This window comes from Saccopteryx leptura, chromosome 6 (assembly GCF_036850995.1).
Source record: "Saccopteryx leptura isolate mSacLep1 chromosome 6, mSacLep1_pri_phased_curated, whole genome shotgun sequence".
In the NCBI taxonomy this organism is placed as follows: domain Eukaryota; kingdom Metazoa; phylum Chordata; class Mammalia; order Chiroptera; family Emballonuridae; genus Saccopteryx; species Saccopteryx leptura.
The window spans coordinates 42,604,100-42,630,215 of NC_089508.1; the positions used below are offsets into that span (position 1 = coordinate 42,604,100).

Below are 26,116 nucleotides of genomic sequence, written 5' to 3' on the forward strand. Positions count from 1 at the left end.
CAAAGTTTAAAGGCAGCAGGTTTAGCTTTAAGACAGCAGGTTCAGCCTCCTTAAAATGATGAATAACCATGTACAATCATGGGAATCTGGCCCTAAAAATGAGTGATCAATCCCCTCTATGCTAAGGCACTGAGTCCTGAATATTCAGAAACATAGTAAAGCTTAGCTATTACTTTCTATCTTGTATCAGCTTGCAAAAGTTTGATACAATTGAGGGTTGTAATACAAAAGTTCCCTAACATTGTCAAGATTGTTTCTCTAATAGAACTAGTGCATTCCTAAAAACACATGCATTTTTACAAATTACTACTAATGGCTTTAACTAAACAATTGAAGATTATTTTACTTTGGAAAATATTTTAATCCCAGGAAATACCACTTCTTAAGGATGTTTTTCCTCCCAGTTAGTGTAACCTGCTGGCTTTTAAAGAGGGTTTCTTTGGCATGAAAGTAAAACATTGGGGACATACAAATCTTTGCAATTGGGGAAAAATGAGGGCACACAGTTCCCAGAACACAAATCTCACTAGGTAAGAATGTTTACTGAAAAAGAAACCTTAAAGGGACCAGAAAAGGCTGTAAGGCGTTTTCAAGAAATTTCCAATTGATTCACCATGTAACAAACCCAGTAACAAATGTCTTTATACAATGTCTTTAAAAGCCAGGTCCTTCCCCTAGCACATGGTATTTTATTTACAAAAACGTACATACAGATTCTCAAGAAATTGAGGTATTAGAAAATTGAGATATATTCATATACAGCAAAGAGGTAGTCATGAATATCCGTAACTAAAAATGAGCTTATTTCTTAGCATTTTTAAAACCTTACATTATAATCCTTGCATTGTTTACATTTTTTAATAGAAGATAGATTTTGGCACTTTGGTGGCCAGTTATTCCTAGTATCGTTCATGTGAAAATTGAACACTGATTGCCCTCAACAGAGTGTGTGCTTTGAGCTCTTTCCCCAGCAGCATTAACAGGTTGTAACAAGCCTGGCACTCCCATCCCCACTCCTGTCCTTTTGATGAATCACCTACTAGATGACCAGCTAGAATCACAGGTGACACAACGTGGCCCAAGAATACTGCAAAATTAATCCGGTTCTCTCAGAAACACAAACACTTGCTTTTCCATCAGTATGATCGATCTTCCCGGACTGAAAAAAATGAGTGAGGTATAAATATACTTCCTCATGTTCCAGTTTGGCCACTCGTAATGAGAAATCAACCTCATTTAGAGGTGAAAAGATTTCAAATTTATTCCAAATGAAAAATTAAGCTTAACTATGTAAAATGTCTTAATACTAAAAAGATGAGTCTCACCAGAAACCAGTTTTTGGCACTTGACTGTGAATCTCTGTAATCCAAAGAACTTCCAAATACAAACTGGAAAGGGCTCCTTTCCTCAGAAAAACATACTATGATTTAACAACAGGGACAGGGAGAGAGGTGGCATGTTAATGAAACAGATTGTCAACATAATTTTTAATCACGATTCTTATCTCATTTCAGTTGATAGTATGGTAGTAAAACCCTATTCAAAATGTGCTTTCCTCAGGTTTTACTGCTTAAATATTATCTAAAGCTATGCTAATACAGTAGCTACTAGCCACATGTAGCTCTTTAAATTTCAATTAATTAAAATTGAAACTTCAGTTCTTCCTGCTAGCCACTCTTCAAGGTCTCGGTAGCTACATGTTACTAGGGGCTAGCAGACTGGAGAACACAAAGAACATTTCCATCAACATAAAAAGTGCTATTAGATAGCACTGCTCTGAAGAAAGTGCAGTGTGCCACATGCTCCTGAGACTTTTCAAACTCATCTTTTCTTAAAGTTGTTTAAAAGTATCACTGTATTTCTAGGCTACAGGTGAATATTGATCTCTGCTCAGGGGTGAGAAGGAACAAGTCAACTTTATGGTCCTTAATTAGACAACTTATGAAGTATTTAAAGTGCCATATAAGGCCCAAGTAAACAAGAACTCAGATATTTTCACATAACTATAAAAGAACAAAGCAAAGATTTGGTATGAATGATAAAACTTATCTAGCAGTCGGGATTTAAACAGCTCTCTTCCACTAATATCCATAAACCTTGATAATAAAAGCATACATAAATTTACATTTGAAGCTTCACACCAGAATAGGGAAAAAAAGCCCTTCAGATAATGTTCTATCTTACTTTTGGTGTCTCAATAAGGGTAAAAAAATTACTTAAGTACAAATAAAAATAGGAAATTAAAAACTTTTAGAAACAAATTGCTATGAAATAAGGACAAAAAAAGTTTTGGTTTAATATGCTCATTTGTACTGATACTTGATATAGGAGTTGACTAATTTTGAACACTTTTAGGAGAATCAAGTTCATGTTGTTATTTTCTAATTTACTTTGTCAGAACACAAAGCAGAGATAACAACTGTATATCACTTCTTCCAAATAACTCTTTAGATGGGAGGCAGCAAGCAGGAACAGATAGACTGCTTGGGTTCTTTTCTTAGTAAGTAAAACAACTCAATCAAAAATGCACACAAGCTGTATCTAAAAGAAAAATGCAAACACAACGTAACCATACTTTATTTGACTGCATCTTATTTAGACAGCTTGCACATTTCAAATCCCATTAAATCTCTCTCTCCAAAAGGATACGGGACAATAGAAGAAAATTATGCAGCAATATCCAGTCATCAAACAGCAGTCCAATATTTTGAGATACACGTAATATTTTATAGATACTCAACTCATATCTGACGTCAATATAATTTATGGTTATGTTTTTACAAACCTGAAAGCCCTGTAACATTATAGCACTCATTTTAGTGATGTCATGGTGCACTGAAAAGTAATTCTGATGCACTACCAATTTGCTTTTATCTATGCTCCTGGAAAGTGATGAAATTCATGATTTTTAGACACCATAATATACACATCCAGTCTTATACATGTCAGCCAATACTGTAACACAGGGCAAGGTAAAGTTAAAACATGTGACAAACAAACTCTTTTACACAGATTTGTCAAGCAAGTGGAGAGGGTAATTTGGGGAAGAGGCAGAAAATATCAAAACCAATTGTTTTAATAGTAACTTTTTTCTTTTTTAAATTTTGCTGGCTTCAACTTCAAAAACTGTCTGATTTCTGATCTGTGGACTTCTCTTGAGTAGTTCTATTTTAACGTAAGGAACATTATAATCAGTCCACACATCAAAAATGGTAGTATACCCGTTAGCTTCTTCAATACTAACATATATAGCTTCATGGTAGCATGTATAAAAAATGTTCAGCAGTATTAACTGCCAAACCAGTGTCAGTGGATAGTACAGTCAGTCTTAAAGAGGCAGCACCCCTTTAAAAGAAAGTTGCACCAATTTTGCTCAGTTTTAGCCAAGTGAACTCACTCTATCAATTTTAAATATAATTGTTTTAAGGTTATGTAAGAAAAATAAAAACCCACTATCAAAAAGTAAATTAATGTGTTTGATACTTCTTCAATTGAAACAGAGATTTAATTCTGGTACTGAGTTACCCTACCCGAGGTTAAAATTTTAGTCTACTTAAGTAAACAATTTTTACATACCCAATTAAAGACAAAACAGACATTGTTATTCAACATACACCAGTTGAACAATATGGTAACCATATGACTTTTCTGTCACATGGCGAAGGTCATATTTACAAACACCTAGTCAATTTGGCAAAGCCTGGTCAATTCTGGGGGTAAAGGTCAGTAGTAATAGTTTCACTGACAACCTGCCAAAAACATGATGATGAATTGAAAATCCAGCATGTATCTACTTTAGAATTGTCCCCATTATTGAGTCAAGCAAATGTCTGCTTATCAGCAATCATTACTTATGAACCAGCAAGTCAAATATAAAGTGGTGAGATAAAATCTGATGTAAGTACTGAACTGTTTTAGTTCATTCAGTTCCTTCCATATTAAAAAGAACAGAAGATCACAGTAATTGCCATTCCTGTAAATGCTGGAGCCCAAATGAAGTTTGACCAAAAACATACTCAAAATGGTCAGGTAGGGAGCTGAGTATTGTGTGGTCATCAGATTTTTAAAAGGAACCAGTATTCTGCCTTTTAAATTTTCAAGGGCACTATAAAAAAAAAAATAAAAGGAGTTTTCTTTAAAACTAAAGAACTATAAATGATCCCACCAGCAGAAAGATTTTCTTCACCAAATCTGTGTATCTTTATTTTAAAAATACCTGTTACCATGTTCACTTTCAAGACATTACACTGAGCAAAGAGCAGCTTTCCTTTAAAAAAATAAAACACAACAAACTTTCCTGAAAGGGGGCTTTTACCAACTGTTAATGGAGGTAGGGTTTTAAAAATACAGTAATTATAGTCATAAAATAAAATTCAAACCAAACCCTAGAGCAGAAATAAAGCATATCCAAATTAGAGAAAATGACATAGATTCCTATAAAACATTTTTCACAGAGAATGAAACTTTTTTCCCCACGGTTACCTAGGTTTTCCAGCTTACTAAATTATCCATCGCAGGTTTCCTAACCCAACTGAGAGCAACTCACTTTAAAATTTGTTACCATATACAGACTGGCCAGAACACGGCATGACTAATGAATATGGTGACAGCCACTGGAAACCTGTAAGAACTTATTCAAAAAAAAAAAAATTCCATTTCTCCCTTTTGTTTTTCTAGGAACTAGGTAAGCTCCCCAAGAATTTGCTCAAATAAGTGGAAAGTAAAGAAATTCAGTTTAAAATGGATACAATGCACCTTAAAATTTATTTCTAAGATCAAGAACCAAAAGTGAAACATTTCAAGAAATGAAAGCAATGTTAATCCTCCTAATCAAGTGGGAAAAAAGTTCCAACTACATTGTAAAAGCTGTTCTTCACAGCTTAGCAATAATTTTGATTAAATAAAATCATATTAGTTTACATTAATTTTCTATTCTTTTCCAAAAATTCCCTCACTCTCAAAAAAAAAGTGCATCCAAAATCCAGCAATTCCCAGCTCCATCAACTTTTCTCATCCCCTTTGAGCCATTTCTCAAAGATTTTCCAAGTAGATTCAACTTCTTACTCTAAAGTAAACCACTCTGACGCTCACCTGGAAAAAGTATCCAAATTATAAGAATCTGAAATAATTTATTATCAAATTTAGAATTTAAATAAAAACAAGTTTGCTTGCAAAAGAGGCTTTAAAAAAGAAAAGGAAAAGGTAGCATGCATTTAAAACCAGAGATGAAGACAAGTATCCTTAGCTACACAGGCGCTGGCAGGCGCGGTTTAATTCTCTTTACTCATTGTAAGACACAACCAACCCTAAATTTATTTCATTCACTAATCACTGAGGTACCAATATTTAAGAATGGAAAATTTAATATTGAAAAAAAAAAAAAAGACCTAAAATTGAAGCTTTTCCCCCACCCCTTCAGAAAACTATGGCAGGTTTCATGTGAATGTTAGTATACTTAGAAATTTTTACAATCTACATTGGCTTTTTTAAGGAACAAAAATCATGTTCCACTTACTGGTTCTGTGGTAAAATGATCACTGTGTAAATAACATTGTCAACAGACTTTGCAAATGAACAAACAAATCTTGGCTCTCAACTGGCACATCTTGTTGGTACCAAAAAAACTCTTTAAGTTTAAAACTCTTTTTAATTCAGAACAAATGCGCCATGCCAAAGTGCAACAAATATTGTGCGACACTCAATGAGACACTGACAGATAAGAACTGCATGGAAATTGTTAAATCCACCTGCAAAGCAATTCTGTGCAAATTGCATTGCATGCAAAGGTCGATTCTGCGTGGTTGGAAAGTTGTTCCTTGATGTCAGTTTCTCAACGCAGCCACAATTTAAGTCGCAGTGCATCAACTCCATTTAAATAGTATCTGAACAGCCTCTTATCTCGAACAAAACCAAGATTTTCATAAAGTTTCAGAGCAGACTTATTCGTTATTTCTGTTTCCAAAACAACCTTCAAAAAAATAAGAAAAACTAAGTTACAATGTTATATATTTGAAACTAACATAATTTCATGATATGACAAATCATTTATAAACAATTAGATCAAACATATTTTTTAAAATACCATACTTGTTTAAAAACTGATGGCAAAACAATAATGATCTACAGGAAAAAAAACACTCATCAAATTTTAATAGTAATTTCTCTTTTGGTGCAAGGAGCATGAGAACCCTGAGATATGTTCTGTTCTATTGATTTTTGTGATGTTTGGAATTTTTAGTAATGAAGACATAGGTTTTATACTAAAACAAAGACAAAGTATTTCTCTGTGAAGAAAAGTAGTGAGACAAAAAGAAAAAAAACAATCAACGATTTAATTAAATAAACCAGTTTTGAAAGTATTCACATTGATCTCCAACTCCTATTTTGTCATCATTTTCCTGGTGACAACTGCCATACTTGTACAGAGTCTAGATCAGAATCTACAACTACAGCCCTTGGGTCAAATGTGCCCACTGTCTAACTTTGTAAATAGTTTTACTGGAACACAGCCAAGTCCATTTGTCTATGAGGTTTACAGCTGCTTTCTGAATTCACAGGATAGAATTGAGTAGCTGCACCCGACTCCTATCCACAAAGCCTAAAGTACTCTTGCAGTGAAAATCTGCTGAACCTAGACCAAAGGTACCCAAACCTTACTGTTTCTACCCTCAGAGTTTCTGAGTATGTTTGGGGCGGGGACCAAGAATCCACTTTTTTTTTTTTAAAGAATGCATTTTTAAAAATTGCCAGATGATGTTGATGCTGCTGGTCAGGAGAGGAAATTCTGAGAACCACTATTCAGGCATTATAAAAGTATTAATGCCTTCCTGGGTTGTGTTTTTTAATACTAAACCAATTGTCCTGATGATGAAGAACTGATACTTTTGAATATTATGTGATTTTCTTTCCTGTATTTATTTTACATTCTTCTACCGAAATATCCCTTATCCCCCTTCCCAACTTTAATATTCATAGCTCTATTTGCTTTTCCATTCACTTTAAATCTACCTCATTGAGAATTCTTAACATAGTGAGTCAGGGTTACTGTCAGGACATCATAACCCTCAAGTGTTTGGAATGAGATAAAATAGGCAAAATATAATTAAACAGAAGCCCAAGTGAAGCCTTTGAGTTTCTTCCTATTCCAGCACAAGCTATCAAAAAATCTCACAGGAATTCAAGCAAAAGATGCAAATAATACAGAAAACACTACCTCAACTCATCATATCCCAAACTGAACTTATGATCAACTCCTCCTCCATTACTGCATGTCAGTACCATAATGTCCATCCCAACATGCCTCAAACCGGAAACGTAGGAGTTATCTTAGAACCTCCTTCCTTTCCAACCCGTTACATACATCTAGACATTGAGTATTTCAATTTTCTTTCTTGAATCTTTCTCAAACTAATCCTGTTCTTTCTACCCCCACTGATGCCACACTCTAGTCCAGGGGTCGGGAACCTATGGCTCGCGAGCCAGATGTGGCTCTTTTGATGGCTGCATCTGGCTCGCAGACAAATCTTTAATAAAGAAATAATAACATTAAAAATATAAAACATTCTCATGTATTACAATTTATTCATTTCCTATCGCTCATGTTCATGGTTGCCAGTGGCTGGAGCCAATCACAGCTGTCCTCCAGGACAACACCAAATTTTTATTGGATAATGCCTAACGAACATGGGTCGTATGGCTCTCAAGGAATTACATTTTAAAATATGTGGCGTTCATGGCACTCTCAGCCAAAAAGGTTTCCAACCCCTGCTCTAGTCCAAGCTGCCATCAACTTTCACTGTAAGTACAAGAGCCTCCTAACTCAAAGGTCTCCCATTCTCTATGAGTAGTGTGATGTTCTTGTTAATTCCCTGCTTGTCCTCAAGATAAAGTCCTTAAGTTAAAGATAATCTAAAGAAATCTAAAAGGTCCATCAAAATTTAGCCTCTACCTACCTTGCCAACTTTATGTCTCCCCTTTTGCTTTCCACAATCAACACTAACTTTCAGTTTCTGGAATCCACTAAGATCTTTCCTACCTTAGACCTAAGGTATTTTCTCTGTGTAGAAGAATGCTCTTTCTAACTTCCTTGTTTTTGGCCTTTTCTTGTCACTCCAGACTGAGTAGAGTACATCACTTTCCTTCTATACAACCTCACAGCACTCTGCACTGCTCTGCACAACTACTAAACTCGAATGTTAAACTCTCATTTAACATTTGACGAGTATAATCTCTTCTAGTTGGTGAGCTCAACAAGGGTTGGGATCATGGGTACTTCCTGCACAGCTGTTTCTTCTGCATCTAACACACTGCCTGATACATAGAAGTCTCTTCAATATTCCTTAATTATATACAATCTCAGCACCTTTTATTACATAAATTTTAAACAAAAGTAATACCAAGTTTTTAAATGATCAGAGTACTTAAAGAGAAAGCACCATCTTAAGGTAATTACCTATGTAATTAACTCATAAAAGCAAATCACATGCTAAATACAAACTTCTAAAAGATCTAAAACAAGTAATTAATATTTCAGGATCAAAAGAAAATGCTCCAAAAAAGGCCTGAAGTAAAAGTTGTACAGCAAACATAGTGGTTTAAGATAAAAATTTAAAAATCAACCATTTATCTCTGCTCTTAAAAAAACAGAATTTAATTTTTAGTAATGTATGCCACTCAACACTCTAGTCTGGTCAATATAAGTTTTCAGTTTCAAACAATCCTCTTAGGTAATTCTTAGAATTCTGTCTTAGGCCAGCACTTAATTACAGCTAAAACGCTTAAATTAAAACAATTAATGTGAGAAGAAATAAAGCTGCAACAATGCAAAACTTGGAACTGATTTCACAGAAATAAAAGGAGTGACAGTCTTAAAAAAAATAGCTAATATTTATTAAAGACTTACTGAGTGCTATGTAAAGAATTCCACATGCATTATTTAATTTTACATGAATTTGTTATTATGTTAGTCTCACAAAAACTCTATAAATATTATCTTCAATTTACAAGTGAATGGGACTCAAAGCCAGTCCATAAATCTGAACTAGAGCTTAATACTGTTCATTTTTCTAAACCTCCCCCCTGATTATTTTCCAAAGTAAAAACAGTGCAGCAAATGGGAGCTCTAACCTACTTAAGACATGATGAAGGAAATCTAAGTACATGTTCATTGAGATTTGGAAATCTAAAATCTTTAAAACATCTGCAGATAACTTATGGCTATATAATACTAGAGGTTTTGAATTACATAGAAAAGAATTGTACAAGGGGCTAACCTTAGTTTAAATGAAAAGATTCACTTGGCATACCCACATTTTCTAAACAAAGAGATCATGTATTATTTGACACAATAGAAAATGCCAGAAAAAAGTAACTATGTTTTAATACTTAAATCACTTATATTCTTATATTAAAAGAGAATCTGAATTTATACTGGAAATTCACTATAAAACTATTTTTTTAGTCCACATTATGGGAATATTACATAGGAAACCAAAAGATAATGAGGTTATTTTGGTTCTAAAGAAACTTGGCAAAGTTGGATTCTACTTAGAAAAAAAGGATTACAGTGAAGTTCCACGGATTCTCTTAGCAACAAACCATTGTTAGAATAAACCAAATCATTACAGTTTAGCAAGTCTTTTTTAATATTATAGGCTGGAAGCTCCTAGAGGTAGGACAGGCTTGTTCACTGCTAGAAGCTAAGCACCATCTCATTTCGGGCACTTCAGAGGCTATTTACGCTGACATTGCTAATAAACACCTTCACTGCTCTTCATAACATCCCTTTAAGATTAGAATTACCATCACATTGCAAAGACAAGAAGAGAGACAATAAAAAGTAAAATGACTTGCCAACAATCACACAACTATATGATATAAGATTGATCTGGAAACCAGGCTTCTTATAATCAGTTCTTTAATTAGACTGAATTACTCAATCAAAAATCCTTGGCCCTGGCCAGTTGGCTCAGTGGTAGAGCGTCGGCCTGGCGTGCAGAAGTCCCGGGTTTGATTCCCGGCCAGGGCACACAGGAGAAGCGCCCATCTGCTTCTCCACCCCTCTCCCTCTCCTTCCTCTCCGTCTCTCTCTTCCCCTCCGGCAGCGAGGCTCCATTGGAGCAAAGATGGCCCGGGCACTGGGGATGGCTCCTTGGCCTCTGCCCCAGGCGCTAGAGTGGCTCTGGTCGCAACAGAGCGATGCCCCAGAGGGGCAGAGCATCGCCCCCTGGTGGGCAGAGCGTCGCCCCCTGGTGGGCGTGCCAGGTGGATCCCGGTCTGGCGCATGCGGGAGTCTGTCTGACTATCTCTCCCCGTTTCCAGCTTCAGAAAAATACAAAAAAAAAGGGGAAAAAAAAATCCTTACAGCTTATACAAAACTCTATTTTACTGTTCTTTACCTAGCAGCCTCAGTCTAATAGCCAAAATGTTTCCACTTAAAACTAAAAATCCTAAACATATGATTATTAAACAAAAAACCTTAAAAGTCATATTGTACATTACCTTAAGATATATGTTACTTTGTTAACATGTAACAGATTATAGGTTATTTAAATGAATTAGGTTACTGCTGGTAGGAATGTAAATTGGTACAGTATTTATGGAAAACAAAATGGAGGTGCCTTAAAAAAGTAAAAATAGAACGTTCATATGATCCAGCAATCCCACTTTTGGGCTTATACAGCCAAAGGAACGGAAATCAGGATTTCAAAGATATAGTTGCACTCCCATGTCCATTACAGCATTATTCACAAGAGCCAAGATATGAAAACAACTCAAATATCCATCAAGAAATGAATGGATCAAGAAAAAGTGGCATATATGCAATGGAATATTGTTTAGCCTTAAAGAAAGAAATTTTGCCATTGTGTCAGCACAAATGAACCTAGAAATGAAATATATCAGACATATAAAGAAAAATACTACTTGATCCTACTTATCTGAGGAAACTAAAATAGTCAAACTCATAGAAGCAGAGAGTAGAATGGTGGTTGCCAGAAGCTAAGGGGAGGGCAAATGGGAAGATGTGGTCAATTAAAAATGTTTTAAGCTTGACCAGGCGGTGGCACAGTGGATAGAGCATCGGACTGGGATGTGGAGGACCCAGGTTCAAGACCCCGTGATCGCCAGTTTGAGTGCGGGCTCAGCTGGTTTGAGCAAAAGCTCATCAGCTTGGACCCAAGGTCGCTGGCGCGAGCAAGGGGTTACTTGGTTTGCTGAAGGCCCACGGTCAAGGCACATATGAGAAAGCAATCAATGAACAACTAAGGTGTCGCAACGCGCAACAAAAAACTAATGATTGATGCTTCTCATCTCTCCGTTTCTGTCTGTCTGCCCCTGTCTATCCCTCTCTCTGACTCTCTGTCTCTGTAAAAAAAAAAAAAAGTTTTAAGGTCACATACTGTGTTAAGAAGTTTTGATTCCAGTGTATTCTCATCATATGAGTTAGTACTGAGTATTAACATGATGGTAATCGTCCCTTAACTCTAAAAATAATTTTAAAATTTAAATTTCCAGAGGTAAGATTTCAAAGACATCTATAGCTTAAAAAGTAAAGTACTGCCTGACCAGGTGGTGGTGCAGTGGCTAGAGCATTGAACTGGGATGTGGAGGACCCAGGTTCGAGACCCCGAGGTCGCCAGCTTGAGTGCAGACTCATCTGGTTTGAGCAAAGCTCACCAGCTTGGACCCAAGGTCGCTGGCTCGAGCAGGGTTTACTCGGTCTGCTAAAGGCCCACTGTCAAGGCACATATGAGAAAGTAATCAATGAACAATTAAGGTGGTGCAACGAAAAACTGATGATTGATGCTTCTCATCTCTTTCCGTTCCTGTCTGTCCTATCTATCCCTCTCTCTCTCTCTCTGTCTCTGTAAAAAAAATAAAAATAAATAAAAAGTAAAGTACTATTCATTGTGCTAAGCAATCACCTGCCCATTCTAATTATTTCATTAAAAAATATATAAAAGTAAATGAATACTATGTGGGCTCATTATTTTAGGTACAAGTCCTACTTTAAAAATTACAGTTTAGAAACTCAATGCTATTTATGTTTTGTTACTACTCCCCTCATGTAAAACACAAACCCAAGACGCTTGTCCTAGTAGCCACTGTAAGTCTGTCAGCCAGAGCATAGCGTGCACCAAATTTACGCTGATCAGCAATATGGGCAAGTATTTCTTATTCATGAAGCAATGAATCTACTTGTTTCTTTTTGATGCTATAACTTTTTAGTCAACTCCAAATATATAAAAATGAAAGATATCTTTAGCTTAGCTGTTTTAACATGTCTTTTTTTTTTTTTTTTTTAAGGGAGGCAGGGAGGCAGAGACAGATTCCTGCATGCACCTGGACTGGGATCCACTTGGCAAGCCCCTACCAGGCGATGCTCTCTGCCCATATGGGCTACTGCTCCATTGCTCAGCAACCCAGCTATTTTAGCGCCTGAGGCAAGGCCATGGAACCATCATCAGTGCCCGGGGCCAACTTTTCTCAAAGTATTTGAGCCACGGCTGTGGAAAAGGAAGAGAAAGAGAAAGAGAGAGAGAAGGGGGGGGGGGGAGGGAAAAGGAAAAGGAAAGGGGGGGAGGGTAGAGAGGCAGATAGTCACTTTTCCAGTGTGCCCTGACCAGGAAGCATACCCAAGACTTCCACACTCTGGGCCAAAGCTCTACCACTGAGCCAGCCGCCCAGGACCTGTTTTCACATGTCTTAATTCTGATATAAACAGTTAGGAAAGTCATTTAAAGCGAAATAAAAACTTCTATTGGACCAGGAGAACATATCATTATTATTTGGGCAAGAATATAATTTACATCTTAACTGTTATTACTAACTTTGGTTAAATTTACTCTGAAGTTATCTTAAAATGACAAGTGGCAACCAAGAGCAATGAAAACATGACTCAAGATCACAAATTCTACAAACAGAATAGAAAGTTAAAATTGACCAGATTTGCACGGTAAGACTTCATAAAAATTTCCAAATGTATCTGTTAATAGGCTCATGTATTTTAAAATATCTATTTTTGTAGGAAAAAAAATAGCAGCACAACTAAGTATTAGAAAATGTAATTTAAAAACCTTCTCAAATGTCTTTCTGATAATTTGTCAAAATTCCTTAACACTTTAAAAGAAAGGAAGGTTGGCCCTCGCTGGGGGTAGCTGAGTCAGTTAGAGCAAGCATCATCCCGATATATCAGGTTGCGGGTTCAATCCCCAGTCAGGGCATAATCAACCAACGAATGCACAACTACATGGAACAAAGTGATGCTGGAAACAAAGAAGTAATCTTTCAACAAAGACTAGTTCAACAAAGTACATTTAGGAACCATGGACTTGATGATAAATGCCACACTAAACTACAGCAGTGAACAAGAAAGGCACCACTGCTCTCCTTACTGGCTAAGACATAGACTGCATACAAGTAAATTTAAGTGAAGTACAGCAGCCCCCTGTCTGCGGGGGATATGTTCCTAGACCCATAGTGGATGTCTGAAATCACAGATACTACCAAACCTACATACACTATGCTTTTTCCTATACACAAATACCTATAATAAAGTTTAATTTATAAATTAGGCAATTTTATAAGTACTATATATTTGTTGTTGCTATAGATCTCAACCCTAACATACAATTTTTTCTCTTTCCTTAAGTCAGGACCTTTCACCTTTTCACTTAAAGGAAGCACTTTATGGTTTCTCTTTGGCTAACCGAATTGCCATCATCACTGCTCCTGTGCTTTGTGGCCATATTAAGTAAAATAAAGGTTACTTGAACACAAGCACTGCGATACTGCATCAGTCAATCTGACAACTCAAGGTGGCTACTAAGTGACCAACGAGCAGGTAACACAGACAGTGTAGATACACTAGAGCAGTGGTCTCCAACCTTTTTTGGGCCACGGACAGGTTTAATGTCAGAAAATATTTTCATGGACCGGCCTTTAGGGTGGGACGGATAAATGTATCACGTGACCGAGACAAACATCAAGAGTGAGTCTTAGACGGATGTAACAGAGGGAATCTGGTCATTTAAAAAAAAATACAACATCATTCAGACTTAAATATAAATAAAACGGAAATAATGTAAGTTATTTATTCTTTCTCTGCGGACTGGTACCAAATGGCCCACGGACCGGTACCGGTCCACGGCCCGGGGACCACTGCACTAGACAAAGGGATGATTCAGATGGAGCAGTACAGCGACCACACAAGATTTCACCACACTGTTTACAACTTATAAATTGTTTATTCCTAGAATTTTCCATTTAAAATTTTCAGACCACAGTTGACTGCCGGTAACTGAAACTGGAAAGCGTAACCACAGGTAAGTGGGGACAACTATATTACAAAAAGAGAAGTCAAGATATCTCAGGAAGGTTCAACTGATTATGTCCCCAAGGATTAAAGAAAACTTAAAGAAGCAGAGGAGGACCAAGAAGCAACTGCATCAAGCAAATACATCAGTGAGAAATGAAATAGAGGGGAATGAAATGGCAATAATAAAGAAGTAGAACTAACATGCCACTATAAAAAAATAAATGCTTTTATGGTTAAAACCTCAATGAAAGGGAGAGTAAAACCCTTAGAAAAATAAATGAGAGTTCTAGCTCTTCGTACAGCAAATCCTTTATCTGAACAATGGGGGACACAGATAATTTTCTTAAACCATTACGGAAGAGTTCTCTAATCCAGAGGCAGAGCTTTTCAAACTGCAAAACACCATCCACTTAAAACCATACAACTGGAATAAGTTTATGAAATTATTCCCATTTCAATCTAAGATTAAGTGCTACTCACTGCTTCAAAAGTAAGAGAAATCAATCAGAATTAACTTTTTAGGCCCACAATGAAAAGACTATTTCTACCATAAAATGTAGCATTAATTTAGGATTCATCCTTGTAACTAAAATGATATAACCAAAATCTCCACATCATTCCACCAAACTTTCAAAAACAACCAATACTATTGATATTTAATCATTTGATCAGTTAAGTAAAGCATGTCTTACAGACAGTGAGTAGGCTAACTCAGACAAGGCTTAACCATCAGGAACATAATACTCCCTGCTCACAGCATCCCTGCTCACTGGAAACCACTGTACTCAGTAGCAGTAGAGGATCAAAACATGTTATTATCAGGCCAAAAATTTCTCCAAACTATTATGCTACTTGGGCGAAGCCTGATTTTCTTCTTGATGAGCTAAGCCAGTGTGGCTATGGTCCAACACACAGACTTATACTCATAAACATATGCAAGTTTTAGTTACCAGCCATGTAAATTATCAAGGTCACTGTACCTTTTACTTTTTGACATTAAAAGTTGCGAACAATATGAGATCCTCCACCATGTGTAATTATCTTATTTGGAGTAAAATTAAATATCCTTAAATCCCAGGACTTCTCTGTGCTGCCCAGTATGTCTGTAGGCCTTCTCATACAACCACCATTTAGTGTGATCTGTCAGAATACAAACTAATGTGAACAAGAAGCATGAGAATACTCTGTGGTAAATCTCTATATTCTGACATGGAAATGTATGCATGAGATATTGTTAAATGGTAAAAGTATAACATAAAAATAATGATTTCATTTGTATAAAAAAACAGTACACATTTGCATACAGGTGTGCTTAGAAAATGGGAGGATGCATATCAAGAGTAACAGTAGCTATAAGTGGAAAGATGAAGAATTGAAGAGTGTGAAGACAGTGGAAGAGACTATACCAAAAAATACACACACACACACACACACACAAAATGGCTAATAACTGCCTCTAGATTTGGTACCCAAAAAAACTTTTAAAAAGTTAGAAAGACAACTGTCACTTGTATTGCTCATAAAGTTAATAAACATAAAAATGCAACTTTGTGCTTTCGAGTTATCAATGCTATATAGATATCTATGCGTCCTGTAATTTATACATTTTCTCTCCTAATTAGTAGTAAATGTTAATATTCCCAACTATCATCATTATTTATTGACCACCTACCATGTTTAAAGCCCAGTGCTATAGCATACAAAGAAATTATATGTCATTGGCCTTACAAACAAGCTGAAAAGAGATGCTCTTAAGTTAATACAGAGATAGCTCTACATATAAAAAGTGGTTGTCTTCCCTGCCCCCAGCCTTATCATTATTTAATGTTGAGACGTTTTTCAAATGTGAACTGTCCTTCACATGGGCTGATAGTTGGCCTACAGTTTAAAAAAAAGTTTTATTTAGAGAGGAAACTAAGGCTAATATGCAAGTAAATTATAATACAGTTTGCAACAGGAGCTATCTTAAGTAACTTAACTGGATAATAAATTCTCTGAATACCAATTATTTACTGAAGATGTTTAAGATTTCACCTTTACATTCTGACACAAAACAAATTTTACCTACCATTATCAACTTAAAATTTGCTCTAGGTCAAAACTCATGTGTGTTTAAATGCTATATGATTTCACTACAAGCTGCATCCGTATAGTAATAGTTTACAATAAAATCTGCAGTACAATTATTATGGGATATTTATTTTAAAAACCCAGCAGAATCCTATCCCAGGATAAAAGGTCTTAAACATTTAGACTTACCTCATCACAGTCTCCTTCAACCATGGCATAAATAGCTTTCTTAACCAAGTTAGTACCTAGAACATAGATCTGAGTATTAATGAAGGAATAAAGTAATTAGTTTCTTAAAGATGGCTAAATTAAAACATCATAATAGGCACAGAATGTCAAATGCTGAGTTCTACCCTGAATGCAGATTCAAGGATTATCTCGTGAGAAAAATTTTAGATTTAAAACAATAGAAGCTACATATAGCAATGTAAGTTTCCTCCGGAAAGACCTAAGTCTTGACATATTATTCTATTTTCTCAGGTGTCATTATTTGCTCCAAGCAGGAGTTGTGCTGTTCTGTTTGAACAAGGGAGAGAAAAAAAAACAAAAAAACAGGCAAGATACAGTACGGCTGAGCAACCCAGAAACTTCTTGAGCTGGCCAGAACTCACTGCATGCATGACCCTGAACCAATTTTGTTAAAGATCACACAAAAACGGCTGTGATCCAAAGTGGGCCCAAGACCCTGGCTGGTTCCTACAAACCTTTTAGTAAGCCTGGACACACTGAAATCTGGCACTCCCAATAATGTCAGTGGTGTGTCTACAAATGTCTAGCAAAATGTATCCTAGTTTAGGGTCAGCTATATGTGGTACATTATCGAAAAAACAACTGCCATATGTGATTTTAATAGAAGAAGTAAATCCAAATTTTATAAGAAATCTCAATTCTCAAAACATAAGCAAACACGCATTATACGGGCCAAACAAAAATGTCTGAGGGCTAGGATGCAACCCTCAAGCCACCAGCTTCTGCCCTCTGAAATAGCCAGACAACTGCCTATCATTTGCCATGAGTCCTTATCAGCTATATATTTTTAAAGCATCGAAGTCTCAAACTTGGCTTATTTAACAAGCTTGATTCATTAAAAATCTCAGTGGTAAACTATAACACTGTAAGTTGGTTAAACCTAATGTATTAAGTAAACCTATTCATAATGATTTCTCATGAAATCTTAAGGCTATATCTTAAATTGAACAATAACACTAACAGTTGGGGGAAAAAAAGCTAAAAGTGACAAAACTGCTAGTAATTAAATACAGATGCATGCATCAAATATACTTTCATGAATATTTAGCTTTATAGTACATTTCAGAATTTGACATGTTCAGACAAGTGCTTGTCTACCTGATCTTCCATCTTGAACAAAGAGCCAGTAGGACCTAAACACTAGGACAGGCTTACGTCACAGTCACCTGGGAACGCTTTAGCACTGCTTTTAACAGGACAAACAAGATTCTCAATGGGAGGGACCTAAGTACTTGTTTTTAAAGCACCCAGATGACTCTAATGACCATTATAAGATTAACTGAAAAATGCCAAAAAAGGCAGACCCAAGAAAGAGATGATTGGGAATAGTAAGAAATCTTTTTCCTTGCCTTCTTTGAATTGTTAATACAGGGGTAGGCAAAAGTAGGTTTACAGTAGTTTGTATGGGAAATAATACAATAATTAATAAGTAATAACACAAGAATAAACTCTGTTTGTGTACTAACTATAAACCTACTTTTGCCCACCCCTGTATATTTGATAACTAGCACTAAATTGTGGTAACAATTTCTTCATAATTTTTGCTTTGGTTGAGGTCCACTTCACCCAAATATAGACAGCTGCTTGAGGGCTATGATCAAGTGCCCTTATTATTCTATCAAAAACAGCAATACTTAATATAACGCAAAGCATTTGAAGTTAAAAAAAAAAAGTCTGGAAGTAAAAAATGGTCACCTGCTACTTATTAGAAAGACAATCTCTCAAACAATTAAAACAAAAAATTTCTTTAAAACGTTTTGGAAATATTCTGATTTAAAAGCAATATTAATTTTCTTCACTTAGATTCATGCTCATTTCTACATATTTACATTGAAGTCTTTTGCTTAAAAAAAAAATAAGAAAAAAAAGAAAAATAACTTATACATTCTTTCAGTGACATAATATTTTTCTTACCAATGCCATTTCTCCTGTACTTGGAATCCACGGCTAACATGGCTATATAACCTCTGCGGAACATCTTTTTGTGCATATCCAACTTGCAAACGATGGCACCTACACACTCCTCCCCTACCATGGCCTTAAAAATAAACAAAGAGTTATGAAGAACAGACTGCCTTCAGGTACTGCACCCAGGGAAACAGCAACCAACCACTGGTCAGCATTTTTGAGGGAGGAAGAGAGCATGAGAATTCTAGCAAGAGAGCAGAAGTTTCAGAAATCTAAATCCCAAAGCTCCTTCAAATGTTCTAAATTTAAAACCTTTCAACATTCTTTAGAGCAGTGGTTTTCAACCTTTTTACCCTTGGGCACTGATGAAAATAGGAGAATTATTTCAGAGACCACTAAAGCAGAAATCACCCTGAGCATAAGTGAATTCGACTAAGATCACTGGGTCTGTAATCTTCATTACTGCATCAGGGTGGTTCACTCTTTCACAGATAGCACAAATATTCTGGCGGACCAGCGGGTAAAAAACACTGCTTTAGAACATGAGTTTCTTATGCTTGTTATCAAAGCATAGTGGATAAAAATCAAAATTTTCTCAAGATAAACATTCAAGGGCTTTATAAAAGGTTTCTAATTATAATTAGCTTTATAAGAGGTTTATGATTATAATTATTCGCAATAAAGACTATATATTTAAATTTTGGGAAGGAAGAATATGTGAAAAGAGATTTTAAAAGAAAAAAGCCTGTTCAGTAGGATATGATAAAATACTGTGAAACTTGCTTACTGGCAGAGTATAATAATAACTTTAAATTTAATTATAATTTAGCTTTAGTAAAAGATAAGACAACATTTATACTTGAACAGTAGAGTTAGATTTTGATCAGAAAAAAATGTAAAAGATTTGCAGAAAAAGGATTGTTTTAAGGTATTCCTTCGATCCTACCCAAGGGGTTGTTTTTGTTATTGACAAAAATTAGATGTGCTGGCCCTGGCCAGTTGGCTCAGCAGTAGAGCGTCGGCCTGGCGTGCGGGGGACCCGGGTTCGATTCCCGGCCAGGGCACATAGGAGAAGCGCCCATTTGCTTCTCCACCCCGCCCCCCTCCTTCCTCTCTGTCTCTCTCTTCCCCTCCCGCAGCCAAGACTCCACTGGAGCAAAGATGGCCCGAGCGCTGGGGATGGCTCCTTGGCCTCTGCCCCAGGCGCTAGAGTGGCTCTGTTCTCGGCAGAGCAACGCCCCGGAGGGGCAGAGCATCGCCCCCTGGTGGGCAGAGCATCGCCCCTGGTGGGCGTGCCGGGTGGATCCCGGTAGGGCACCTGCGGGAGTCTGTCTGACTGTCTCTCCCCGTTTCCAGCTTCAGAAAAATACAAAACAAAAAAATAAATAAATAAATAAATAAAAATAATAAAAAAAATTAGATGTGCGATGGTCTCATTTTTAGGACCTCTTGAGAGTGTGAGTCACTGTCATAAATCTCACAAAATATCTAGAATTCAAAATCAGCTTTCTATTTTAACAAAAATGTACAGCCTTCTAAAGTCATTAAGATTTCCAACGTCACCATTGAAAATATGAAATGTTTTTTAAAATTTTATCATTGATAAAAAGTTCTAGTAATACTGTATTCTGGTAAATATAAATAGGACAATAGCTCCAACTGTTTAACAATGTGTCAGCCAGAAATATTTGCTGTAGAGTCCTCTTAAAAAAATGAAAACTTCACATTCTCTCTTAATAAAATTAACTGTTCAGAAGAAACTATTTCAACAAAAACCAGAAATGGGTTTAAAAAGTAGTAAGTAAAGCCCAATTTATACTTAATACTTATTTTAACTTGAATTTGTTGTGAGATTGTTTTAATCCATCATTCTAGAAACTGATCAAAAAGTCCTTGTTTAAAAAAAAACTGGAGAAATCTTTTAGGCAAAGTAATTCTAAACCATTTCAATGCAAACCTAAACCAGGTCAGAAATAGCCTCTTGAAGGAATATTAAATTCAACAATCCACACTAATTTGTTTTATCACACAATCCAAACCTCTTTTTGGGCCAATAAACCTCTAAAATTATTTTCATTTTCATTCATGATAAATCAATCTGGTGCTTTCAAAACATTTTGAAAACTAAAATTTTCTTTTTATATTAAGATCTGAAATATACACAAAAGTTGCTTGGTTGAACAATTCTGACAGCATTTTCTGATATGAAAATTCACTTCAAATATGTGTATCGTTGTGTGCGGGTGTGCACCAACTGGTACATCAGAAAAAGAAAGTTGGACCTGACCTCATTAGCAAGAGAAAATAGAAACCTATATAAATCTATGATACAAAACTGGAGAACAGCCACTCTTCACAGTTAATAAACCATCCAAAAGAGGAAAAACAAACGTAAAACTACATACAATATAGCTAGACAATACTTTCAAACTAGATATGCATTTCAAACAAATCTGTCCTTTGACCACGCAAGTAACAAGCAAACAAAGTATATTAGCTCCCTCTTGGACTAGATTGATTTCTTCCTAATTAAGAATCTGCAGGAGCTAGAATCAAATTGTACACATCATTTAAAAATAAAAGCCCAATACATGATACATTATAATTAACATGATGTTGGTAGTGAGGAAGGCCAATGCTATTTTTTTTTCCTGATAAATATATACTTATAGGAATCACTAACCTGCTTGTCAATTTTTCCAAATAAAAGCTTCTGCACATACATTTAGAACTCATGCTATTAAATGTGTTCTTTTTTCAGATGGGAACTGAAATATTCCTGGCAAGATTAAGACTTAAATCTAAAGGTCAAAGGCTTATCAACCTATAGTAACTGAAAAATATAAATTGTTCGAAATACAGATTCCCAAATTCCCAGAATACTACAAATAGGAAAGAAGTGTTTCCCGAGGAAGCCGGAAAGTTAAATTTAGAATAAACGGAAGTACTATATACATCACTGGTAATAAGTTTAAGACGTTTGAAAACACACCAACAACTGAAAATACCATGAAAAATTAGGTAAGTACAGAGTAGTAATTCAAAGTGCCTTCCATTTGTATAATACTCTACTTTCACGTTACAATTATTAGAATAATAAGAAACTGTCATTTCTATTAAGTCAAATAAGGTCAAGTATTGACAGTTTTCTAAGCTTCAACCTCATATATTCCATTTGATCCATTACATACAGGTTACTCATGGAAGCCAGGAACATTTTAGAGGTTTCTAACCACCTGAGATTAATGTTGCTGTTAAGGACATCTGTGCCTTGATGGAAGTTTAACTTTGTAACACAATGATCTTCTCTGTATGGGTCAAGCATATGCTATTTTTCAGGTTCTTGTTTCCATGAGGCCAGGCAACCTGGGTTCTAGCTTTACTTTCCTGCCACTAAGTATCTAGAGATTTAAACATTTTAAAGTCACTTTTTTTTTCATTAAAAACATAAAGTTGACCTAGATTCTCTCTAGGATCCTTTACAGTTCTAAAATGGTATGATTTAAAATAAACATACACACTTATATACATTTGTTTTAAATTAATTCTTATGGGAAATTAAAATGTTTAAAATGTCAAGGCCCCAGTGCCAGATGGCCTCTGATTGTTGAGCTATTGTTTTATGTTCCATACCACTAGATTCAAACTGGCACTAGTAAAATCTTACTTGTCAACCACTTGTGCATATTTCAATTTCTAGATACTCAAAATTTAATATTGAACAAACTGACTCTTAAGGACTAAAGTACAAATTAACTGGTGAACTGGGAGAAGTCTATATAAAATCAAAACTAAAGTTTACAGATTTCAAGCTTATCAGTCTAAAATGGCAGAAAGTTGAGAGTTCTAGGTAATAATACCAGAACTCAAAAGCTGGCTAAGAATGACATACAGGGGAGGGCAAAAACAGGTTTACAGTTGTTTGTATGAAAAATAATACAATAACTAATAAATAATAATAATACAAGAATAAACTTTTGCCCACCCCTGTATATATACCTATTTTCTGAAATTAACAAATACATACACTATTTCAATTTTAAAAGGTGACTCAGTTGTACACTTTTGTGGGTTAATTTACAGTTAAATCAATCTACAATTTTTAGCAATTACAATGGCATTTGATATGACATTTATAATTGTGCCAAAATATCATTTTCCAATTTTTTGATACAATGGTTAGAAATCCTAAGAAGAGTTTCATAGAAAATAAAATAGTTCCCACAGTTAAAACACACTAAACTGAAGTTTAGAAAAGTGAACACAAAAAATAGCAGGGCTACCATTATTTATAATACTGAGGCTCTATTTTCAGATTATCACTAAGCTATAGAATCAAAAAGATGGGTTTCCGAAGTATTAAAACGTCTTGTTGGGAATTATCAAGAGCAACTAAATCAATACTGAAACAATAAATAATGGTAGTAGCTTTTCCCTTTACATATCATAAAATACTCCTTAAAAGCATGTTGCCTTTCAGTAGAAGTCAATGGAAACAACATGCTTGTGAATACATCATACAAACATATACCTGCAGTTAATATTTAAGTGACAGGTTTCAAACTGAGTGAAACTGGTCAATATATTTGGAAAGAAACTATTCGTACCACAAGCACTATGTAAAGTTTAAAGAAAGTATTCAGCTTAATTGTAGCCAAGTCTTTTTGTTTACATATAAGCAAAAAATTTCTGTCAATTATACTTAACAAGCCAGTGTTAGTATGAGTATTTAGGCATACCTATAACGTTTCTTTAAAAAAAAAAGTTTCTAACAATTTCACAGTTTCCTACATTTCACAAAGGAGTTATTTTGTTCAAGTTCCAAGAGTTTTTCAACCACCAGAAGTGTTAGTAGTGCCTTCTGCAATCAAGCACCAGAAAGTAGGCTGGCTACAACTGTTAACTGTCCTGTTGAAGTAAAAAGAAACAATCTCCATAATTAGAGAATATGCTGGTAAGATTTCATTCTCTAATGTGGCCACAGCAAGCTACTGACAGATTCACCAAAACCTGTTTATGTATACACTCTTCCCTGAATATAGCTGTAGTTGAGAGATTAATAAGGTCTGTATCCGAACAGAATCATGTTCAGATTAAATGACTGCAAAGTACTTTGCGGATGAGGGAAAGTCATTAAAGAGGTTAAACATGATTATAAACTAATGCAAACAGGATACAAGATCCCCCAATGTACAGGCTTGTTGCATTTACATCAGTATCAAGTTAACCTGGATCACGAAGTCTTACCTTCAAAAGTTTCATTAAATACCTAGGAGCGTGAACACGCACTTTCCATCAGGGAACATACTAGGAAATGCAGAGGGACAGATCTACTGCCACACTCTGCCCTCACACTCCCTGACCTACACGGCCTGGTTCTCTCTGCTGGGCTCACCCTCTTTTCAATCCATCCACTTACCAAGAAACACAGCTGTGGCCAGTTGTGGATAAAATATCTATAGGTATAAATGGAGTAGGGTTCAGACAGATCTTTGGTGATCAGTCTCATGATATCGGGCATTTGTAGCTCGGATTCATAGCGGACGTAATGTATCGTCCGATCCTCCCCAGGCTCAACCTCCCTGCCTGAGCGGCTTCTTAAACTGCAGCCGGCGGTCAGGGATGAAGACAGCAGCCGCACCTGCTCGTCGTCCTCCTCCTCCTCCGGCCCGGTGCCCTCCGCCAGTCCATTGCGGGACGCCGCGGGATCGCTCGCCGCCGCTGCCTCTGCGGGGCTGGGGAGCGCAGTTCTTGCCTTGCTGGGGAGGCAGTGAGGGGGGCTGTCGCCCGAGTGTGCCCCGGCTCCTATTGTCGCAGTCGCTCTGGGGGCCCCGTCGGGGGTGGCCGCGGTCGTGGTCGCCTCGGCCGCGCTTAAAACCTTGCTCTTGAGAGAGGCGGCCGCCCGGAGGTGCCGCAGTTCGGGACTGATCAATCCGTTGAGCTGCTGCTGCTCCTGCGGCGGCTGAGGGCACCGGCGGCACGGATGCCCCTTGGCCGCCGCCGTCGCCTCGCCGCCCGCGGGACTCCTGCCGCCGCCGCCGCCGCCTTCGTGCTCCTCGTCGTCCTCCTCGTCCTCGCTGCAGCAGGCGAGGGCGGCCCCCGCCGGGAAGGGACAGCGGGGCTCAGCCACGGCCGAAGCCGGAGGTGCCGGTGGTGGGAGGAGGCTGCTAGGCCCAGGCGGTACCTCCGCCATCCTAGAGGCGACACAAACCGAGAGGGGAGGCCATGAGACCCGGCAGACGAGCGCGGAACCACGGGGGCGGCGAGCGGGCGCGGGGGGCGCAGATGGGGGGAAACAAAGGCAGAAACCGGCCCTCACCCAGGTCTCCCCCAATTCCGCGGCGCCCCCCGCCTTCACGCTCTTCAGCGCCGCCCCGCCGCTCAGCCGGCCACCGTCCCCGTCCGCCCGGGCCCATCCGCCAGCCCTGTCACCGCTGCCCCTCCTCGTCCCCTCCGCGAGGCTCACCCCGCACAGGTCCCCGCCGCCACTGCCGCCACTCCTCTTTCTCCTTAGCCGCTGCCGCCGCCTCCTTCGCCGCCGCGGCCGCCTCCACCGCCGAGGTTCACACTCAGCCGCTGTCGCCGTAAAGCGCCTCGGCTGTTACCCCGGGTAAAGTTTCCTGGGCCTGCCTTTACGACACTTCCCTGCCTGCCGGCTGCCGGGGCCGAGGGAAAGGGGCGTGGAGGGAGGTGACCTGTGGAGGGGCGGGGACGAAGGTGTCTCCTGCGGCTTTGGGGGAGGCGCCGGCTGATGGGAGGGGCTATGGGGCGGGGAAGGCGCTGAAGGCTTTGGAGTAACTTGCTCCTAACCGGGTCTCCTCGGCTTTGGGGCCCCTCGGTCCACGCAGTTAGCAACGCGGGGCCGGGGTGGGCTGGGCCGAACAGCGCTCCCGGTTCCCAGCCTGCCGCCCCGCGGAGCTGCCGCAAAGCCCTCCCGCTCCGGGCCTGCTGACCCGGCTGCACATACAAGACGCCTAAAAATGCTGTTCCTTAGCTAGGTCTCTAACGTTTGATCTACCCGGGGCGAGGTGGGGCGTGCGGGCCGGGGGGCCGGGGGAGCGGTTATCCAAGTCCCTAGAGTCTACGGCTTAGACGTGGAGCAAATCGGGAGAAAATCGAAGAGGAGCTTAAAATGTGAATTTAAGTTTAGTCTTTGCGCCTTTAAGGCAACGGAAGGTGGACAGGTAGTCCTTCTTCTCTAAGGATAGCCCTCTTCACCCCGCCCAGGAAAAGTGAAGGGAAATTGGTTTACAGGTGTTAAGTTGGAAGAGAGTGACGACTTAAAAAAGCACATTGCAATATACAGATCGTGTATTATAGAAATCTACATTTGGAACCTACACTTGGATAATATCATCTTATTAATGTCACCCCAATAAATTTAATAAAAAAGAAAAAAACACATTCCTAAACCTATGACACAAGTTGTAACGGGGCCGGAAGTACCGGTGAAGAAGCGTCCTGAACCTCCTCCCCACCCTCTGCCCGAGGTCCGCCCAAGCGGATGCCGAAGAGATAGAACTGCAGCGATTCACGTGCGTGTGGCTCGCTTTTTCCGCGCTGGTCCACAAC

General features: G+C 37.9%; 1 protein-coding gene across 1 annotated transcript; it reads right to left on the reverse strand.

Moving 5' to 3' along the window:
- Positions 1 to 2,542: 2,542 nt before the first annotated feature.
- Positions 2,543 to 25,159, reverse strand: NAA30 (N-alpha-acetyltransferase 30, NatC catalytic subunit). Its single transcript, XM_066388205.1, has 5 exons — positions 25,011 to 25,159; positions 23,964 to 24,738; positions 18,551 to 18,674; positions 16,577 to 16,632; positions 2,543 to 5,968 (listed from the first exon to the last, which is right to left on the reverse strand). The coding sequence occupies exons 2-5, from the start codon at positions 24,735 to 24,737 to the stop codon at positions 5,831 to 5,833; spliced, it is 1,092 nt and encodes a 363-aa protein (XP_066244302.1). The 5' UTR covers position 24,738; positions 25,011 to 25,159; the 3' UTR covers positions 2,543 to 5,830.
- Between the last annotated feature and the right edge of the window lie 957 nt (positions 25,160 to 26,116).

Coding starts and splice junctions, on each gene's coding strand:
- NAA30 (XM_066388205.1), bottom strand. CDS start 24,737: ATGGCGGAGGTACCGCCTGGGCCTAGCAGCCTCCTCCCACCACCGGCA. Junction 18,675..23,963: donor GGCCACAGCTGTGTTTCTTG/GTAAGTGGATGG, acceptor TTTATTTTTAAG/GCCATGGTAGGGGAGGAGTG. Junction 16,633..18,550: donor GTACAGGAGAAATGGCATTG/GTAAGAAAAATA, acceptor TCTATGTTCTAG/GTACTAACTTGGTTAAGAAA.